The sequence below is a fragment of the Phoenix dactylifera genome, chromosome 1 (genome assembly GCF_051530095.1).
Source record: "Phoenix dactylifera cultivar Ajwa chromosome 1, Ajwa_hap1_PhDact_Kaust_v1.1, whole genome shotgun sequence".
Classification (NCBI taxonomy): domain Eukaryota; kingdom Viridiplantae; phylum Streptophyta; class Magnoliopsida; order Arecales; family Arecaceae; genus Phoenix; species Phoenix dactylifera.
Window position 1 is genome coordinate 1,326,418 of NC_143190.1, and position 7,095 is coordinate 1,333,512.

The window sequence follows — 7,095 nt, forward strand, 5'->3', positions numbered from 1 at the left end:
AAACATGTACATAAAAGTCTAAGAAAGTTATAATTGCCCTTAGCAAGCCTCCATATTTTGAAAGCATTGCAAAACAACTTTACTATCAAAAGCTATTGAATATATCCTTTTCAATATAAGTAACTAAATATCATTCAACCACTACTCTCTCATTCAATTATATAATTGACTTTTTTTGATATTTGTGGTTGAGGAGGCTTTTCCAATAGTAGTGAGAATCAATGTCAATTTGATAAGTTTATAAAGGATAGAAAATATTCTGTCTTCTCAACCATCTTCTGAGCAAGACCACCAATTCTTTTTAATTGTACCTATATTAGACCGCATATTCATGGTGTATGTTTCTAACTGATTATTCAATGCTATGAGATCCACTGAAGAAAATTTATTGGATAAAACTGAGACAACCAGATGAGCTTTCCCTCGTCAAAACTGAGAATGCATCAGAGGGATTTAAGCATGCCACATTATGAAACAACTTAGTGTTTACTTCTGTAAGCCAACTATTAAACTCTTGGAGTTGCATGTCAATAATTGTATTAAAGAACTCAATGGGTGATGCAGACATAAAAAGCCTGACGTTAGCTTCAGAACTATCCTGCAAAAAGCTAGACTAGCTAACCATTAATCTTAACTATCATGCAAAAATAAAACCAAACCTAAAAGTAAGAAAGCAGAAAATAGATTTTAAAATCTAAAGGCTACGAGAAAATAAGGAACTATAATACCTAGTAGATAACCAGTAGCCTATTTCCTTGCTACCAAGAGGGCCCCACCACTACCAAGGCCTTCTATTACCTTTTGTTGATCATTTGGATAACAGTGAATTTACAAACAAAATCTAGTGATGCTATAGAAGTACAAATCATTTATTACATACCCAAACATCCAGTAAAGTTTCTAAATGGTTAATCGCAGTAATGAACAAGGTAACTATAATGCGGAAACCTTCCATCTACTAACATAATACAGACCAACGTCATCAGTCACAGTATTTACATCATTAAAATTGCAAATCTAATTTTCAATAGTCCCATTGGCTTCATCTTGTGACTTCCATACAATATCTTGCAGACCTGTTGAGAGGTTCTTGTAAACCTAGACAAAAAGAAAAAAATATCATTGAAGTAGCTCAGACAATATCTCAAAAAAATCCGAATACAAAATAAAAACCTAGCTAGTACAATTCTTTCACTTACTTTGTGAAATTCGAAGGTATCACCCTTAGACTTACGAAGCTCCACCATGCATAATGTGGGTGCTACTTCAAAAACCTTTGGAAGAAAAAGGAACAGACAATTTCAAGTTTTGTTTGACATAACATCATTGAAAATGAATGATTAACAATAATTAGCACACAGGTTGACCCCACTGGCCCGTAAGTGGAATATATTTCCGCAGACATTTGGTTGTCGTCAAACTGCCTCGAGATGCATGCTGGCTACATTTAGGGAGTTGCATGCATCCAAGGCTGTTTAACATGCATCTCAATGTTTGATGAATGGCATCTGCAATTAGTGAAAATTTGTGCTCTCACTGACCAGCAGATTCAACCCACATCCCAAAGAACATAAACAACTGATCATTGATCAGTACCTGTGTCGTAATGGCTAAATGACCTTTCCTTCCACTTTTCTCTCCTTTCAGCTTTAACTGGTACAAATGAAAATTGCATTTATAATTAGATAGAACAAATGACTGATGAGTGCAAATAATGCTGTGTGGAAAATGTCAGAAACAGATGAAGGCAGTGAATATGCTCCCATCAAAGTCATTGGCTCAACCATCAAAAAAAAAAAAAACAAACAAATTGCTGATTCTCATGTAAACTTGATCTGAATTTTTGCTAATAAGGTAATTCTTTCTAGAATAGACAGTAAAGCAAGCATATGATCGCGGAAAGCAGACCTTGTAATTTTGCTTCTCTACATTGAAGCCCAGAGGCATGGCTGCTTGTTCAATTTTTGAAAGTATCTCATTGGCAGGAAATTTTGATGTAAACCTTGTCTCCCGTTTAACAGTACCCTGTTCAGCATTCTTACAGTAAGTCTGCATATTTTACAAGCAAGGGAAAAACACAGAGACAGAGATAGGAGGGGAGATATGGGTCATTGTCTCTCGTAATCGATCCACAAGTGTATAAATTTATAACTACATGAACAACATAATTTACTGAGCAGATAGTACCAAATACAATACCCTGTAGGAACGAAGCACAAATTTAACTATTAAGAATTTAAAGTGACATAACATATGAATGCACTCACTTAAGCAAGCACTGGGAAGAAATATAGAAGAAAAAAGAAAACAAAAACCTCCTCTTTTGTTTCATTTGCTGTAGATAATTAAGACCAACAGAGAAATACTTCAAAGTTCAGTCTCTGATGCCCAGAGAGCTCACGGAGAAAAGTAGTTTCTAGAGCAGGAAAATATACAATCTAGAATCAATTGAGAAAGAAAATATAAAATCAACCAAAAAAAAAGTTACCATTTGTTTCTCAAAAAGGGTGCCAAGATTGAGACCCTGAGATGTCGAAATAAGCTCAAAAGCATTCATTACAGCTGGCCCTCCATCTCGCCTCTCAACAACAAGATTCGTGGAGTCCTGCACATAGAAAAACAGAGTTGAAAAAAAAACAAACTTACACATTTTAGGAATTTCATGTCTGAGGAATACGACCAAAACCTACCCCAGATCCACCGAAAATTGCATCCACATCGCCAAGATCAACATCTGGTGTCTCAAAACTTGGTGGCTGATATCCTTTCTTAAACCACTCATTCTCAATGACTTGAGCAATTGTAATGCGCTGCAAAGAGCCCAGACTGCATCAGGCAGATGTATTATAAAATTTGACATAACAGGTTTCATATATATGCCATTTACAATCAGAAGCATCCCAAGCCTATGAATTCCACGCTAGAAAGCTGAACTAGGTGTTCGAGCAACATGACTTACAGTCTCAGGATTGGGATCCAAAATCCTCTTGATAAGTTTCTTTACACTTGTAGAGAACCAAGAAGGACAAGTAAATTCTGCTTTAGAGATCTGCAACCACCCTCCAAACAAGTCAGCAATTAACTTTCTTCAAACAGTAATGGATCAGCAAAGCATATTAGTTAATCAGTATCTCAACATAACATTTCTGTATCAAAAGCTCACCTTTTTATATAAAGACATAAGGTTGGTGTCTTCAAAAGGCCGGTAACCTGCCATTAGGACAAAAAGAATGACTCCACAGGACCAAAGATCTGCCTTGGCCCCATCATAACCTTTGTTGTTGATCACCTAAGGAAGGTCGATCCGATATCAGAAAAGAAATAATGAAGCAAAAAAAAAATGGCCAAGGATGGTTAAGATTAACAAATTTGTAAATCTCAGCTTCATGCCAAGTTTTATTTAGACCTCAGGAGCAACATAATTTGGAGTCCCGCATGTTGTGTGAAGCAACCCATCCTCCTGCAGGAGAAAAGTTCAGCAGGGTTTAACATTCACATATCTAAGTTCTTTTATAAAAGATCTACTAAAATTGTTCTTTAGCTCAAGTTGTTGTGTTTCAAGTACACAAAAGCACCACATAATTACAAAGAGAATCAAAAAAAATTATATTATCTTGCACTAAATGCCCATCACGGATATGAGAAATTAACAATACATCTTCCTAGAATATGAAAAGTGGAAACAGAAACAAAAGGAATTTGTGATCTCAAACAAATTGAATATGTTGAAATTGACAAAATGATGATCAAATAAAGAATTTTTTTAACTTACACGAAATTGCTGAGGTAATGCACTTAGTCCAAAATCAGAGACTTTGAGCACCCCATGGGAGTCTAACAGCAGATTCTCTGGCTGTTACCAAAACCAATGTAAAAGGCTCAGTTAAGTATAAATAATTTGCATTTATAACAACACCATTCATTAGTTGTAACCGATCATGAGATTCAGAAATGCTACTCAATGTAATGGGGAAATCATCTTTTACCTTTAGATCTCTGTGGAAGACATGTCTGCTATGACAGTAGTCTACAGCGTTGATTAGCTGTTGAAAATACTTTCTGGATTCATCCTCCTTCAATTTTCCATGACAGGCCTAAAGCAAAAACCTGGAAAATCAGTATCAAGGACACCAGGACCCAAAAAAGGGGGACAAATTAAAAGTATCAGAGACTCCAGAAAGCATAACCAAATGTGATACTAATGAACATCTTACAATTTTGTCAAAGAGCTCTCCCCCAGTTACCAGTTCCAAAACTAAGTATATTTTTGTCTTGCTGGCCATCACCTACACAAGCAAAGATCAGTTAAACAATAATAAAGCAGGTTATGGATGACCTGACAGGCAGGCAGACATGGAGAAAGATGCACTAAAGCCCCAAGTCACAAGATTGTTATGAATAACAACATAATACAAAATCCAGGATACATATTTAAGATAAAAAAGAAATGGTAAATATCAGATACTCCGTAGATCATTGACAATATGTAAGCGATTGAAGAATTTTAAAAATAGATGATAAACAATAAATAAAGTAACAATTTCTCGTAAAGCCAGTTTTAGAATATTAGGAAGCTTTCAAAAGAATTTTCTACATCCAGTCCACAAAAGTATGAATGGGAGCCATGGTTGCTACAGAATTGCCTTTCATGAAAGTGCAGATGAAGATGAGATTAATGACCAACCTCATACATCCGTATGACATTTGGATGTTTGATTAGCTTCATGGTCGAGATCTCACGTTTTATCTATAACAAACACATAAGTAAACATTGTCAGCCTGTAAGGCATATCACAAAATCTCTACAACTCAATGACCCCCTCAATAACTCATTTAGAGCACAAAAAGAAATAAAAACACAGAAACAAAGGTACTGGTGCTTATAAAAACGAGATCAGATTGTCCTTTCAGAAATATTGTAATAGATCAGACTTATACATAACTATGTAAGAAAAAGAGTAGCGACTAAGAAACAGCATTGGAAAGTATCTCCTGCTTTCTTTTTCTTTAACCCATCTATCATATGTCAAAGATAGAGTATCACAAGATTACAGCACTTGCACAATGAAACTACACAAAGAACCAAATTAACTCAAAATTAATCCTCGGGAAGCTTGCATCCCTCAATTTTCAACCACACATGGTGTACTGGCAAACCACAAGAATTGTTCAGGAGAAAGCCAACAACAAACGACGAGGCAAGGAAAAGAAAATCCATGAATAAATAATTGTATAGCCAAAAAATCCCTATGAAAAATGAAACGTGTATAAAAGATAAGTAATTTTCCATTGCAGTTGTTCCTACAGATTAAATTAAAAAAAGTAAAAAATAGGCAGATAAATGTTTTCCGAACAGGACAATACAACCAAAAGCAACAAATGTCCAACCAAATGCACTTTCAATTATCGTTCCAAAATCTTTAACAAATGACCCTTCCAAATCAATTACCTTTCTCTTTTGAAACTACCTATCTTTCTGTAGAAAATAAACTTCTTCGGTGAAAACACTAGCCTAATTATTTCCAAGCTTGATTACCTAAGAAAAGAAAACAAATATCTTAATTCACAAAGAGCGAAGCCAAAGAAAATCAAATCAATTCCTTTTTCTATCATTTTTGAGTCAGTACAGAATATAACTGAAGTCAATTATATAATCACCAAGACCAGTAAATTTAACATAACAAAACCTAACATGAGAACTAAAGCGAGACGCTGATTCATGAAAAAAGGTTAAAAAAATAAATAAATTAATATACGAAAAATCCTAGAAAAAAAGAGCATCCGGGGAAAAGGACATTTTTGTCTATCTTTACTTCATATTATTGAAAGATCATAACAACATAACAAAGCATAAGCTAAACTATATCTTCCAATTTCAAATCTAAAACAGAAATCCATCAACAAAGGGCAAAATCGAAATTTTATTTTTTTTTAAATTTTGACAGGCCGGGGGAGAGGACAGAAAGGCCGAACCTGGCCGATCATCTTGTGACGGAGGATCTTCTCCTTGTCGAGGATCTTGATGGCGAAGCACTCGCCCGTCTCCACGTTCCTCGCGAACTTCACCTTGGCGAACGTCCCCTCTCCAAGCGTTCTCCCCAGTTCGTACTTCCCCAACCTCATCCTTCCCACCGAGCTCATGTTTGGCCCTCCGGAGATTCCAACCCTAATATCCTTCGACAAACCAAACGTTTCTCCTCATCCCCCCCTCTTAATGCGTCAAGACCTCTTCTTCTTGCACGGCTGCCACACCTGCGACTTCACCACCTTCATCTCTCCCAACTCCTACCGTCCTCCGAAACCCTAACCCTAAACCTAACTCCGGCGGCAGCGGCGGCGGCGGAGGAGAAATCCGGACGAATCTAGAAAGAAACAGAGATCTGGGCGGGGGCGCATCGGAGAACCACCATTGGGAAGAAACGATCCGGGGAACTCTAGAACGGAGAGGAACCCTCGAAATTCTTCGATCGAATCGGAAACCAAAAGGCGAAGCCCAAAAAATCGCCTCTTCTTGCTTCTTTCTTGCCCTCCCAAATTTGAAGGTCGAGAGAACGAGCGGCAGGCTCTCCGAGGACGACGAACCAACTTAAATTGGTACACCGTATTCCATCTCGTGCACGTAGACAAAGGCGGTCCCACACGAGAAATCATTGCCCGCACAAAGTCAATAACAGTGGCTGATTTCTAGAAATGCCGCGCATCTTGATGCTTCATCAGAGAAATCAGCGGTCGTGATTGGCCCTATGCCCGGCCACGGCCAAGTGTAGGTCATAAGTTCTCGTGCCACACGTTAGGAAAAGATACGCCACGACGAAATGAATCCCTACGAGGAGAAAAAGCCGGTCGAGGCCCGGTCCATCCGAGGTAACGTTTAAAATAAGAGAGACTTTGGCTCCATAACGGCAGCCTGCGGAAATCCCATTGTTCCGCCTGCCACCGTTTTGTCTGGATTCTGGGACCCACTGAGAATTTTAAATCCGCGGGCTTTAGACTTCCATACTGGTAGGACTGGCCGTTGGCGGTGCGACGGACGGCTAGATGAGAGGCCGGAAGAGCAGGGGATCTCGTACCAGCCCCGATCTCGTTCCGACGCCA

At 37.9% G+C, this 7,095-nt stretch overlaps 1 protein-coding gene across 2 annotated transcripts; it reads right to left on the reverse strand.

Moving 5' to 3' along the window:
* Positions 1–827: 827 nt before the first annotated feature.
* Positions 828–6,588, reverse strand: LOC103703688 (CBL-interacting protein kinase 23-like). 2 transcript variants are annotated; one of them, XM_039114561.3, is made up of 14 exons: positions 5,974–6,588; positions 4,685–4,747; positions 4,215–4,286; positions 3,987–4,094; positions 3,773–3,853; positions 3,407–3,460; positions 3,164–3,289; positions 2,960–3,049; positions 2,691–2,810; positions 2,489–2,605; positions 1,909–2,025; positions 1,597–1,653; positions 1,200–1,274; positions 828–1,098 (listed from the first exon to the last, which is right to left on the reverse strand). In XM_039114561.3, the coding sequence occupies exons 1-14, from the start codon at positions 6,139–6,141 to the stop codon at positions 1,018–1,020; spliced, it is 1,329 nt and encodes a 442-aa protein (XP_038970489.1). In that variant the 5' UTR covers positions 6,142–6,588; the 3' UTR covers positions 828–1,017. The 2 variants fall into 2 exon arrangements, with proteins under 2 accessions (XP_038970489.1, XP_088572366.1); XM_088716240.2 differs by lacking the exon at positions 4,685–4,747 and having other exon boundaries at positions 5,974–6,560.
* Positions 6,589–7,095: the final 507 nt, after the last annotated feature.

What these genes read in the sequence shown, in the direction of transcription:
- LOC103703688 (XM_039114561.3), bottom strand. Translation starts at nt 6,141, where the DNA reads ATGAGCTCGGTGGGAAGGATGAGGTTGGGGAAGTACGAACTGGGGAGA. An exon ending in TCTTCCACAGAGATCTAAAG is followed by an intron (nt 3,854 to 3,986) that starts GTAAAAGATGAT and finishes TTTTGGTAACAG; the next exon opens with CCAGAGAATCTGCTGTTAGA. An exon ending in ATTTAGCCATTACGACACAG is followed by an intron (nt 1,275 to 1,596) that starts GTACTGATCAAT and finishes TTTCTTCCAAAG; the next exon opens with GTTTTTGAAGTAGCACCCAC.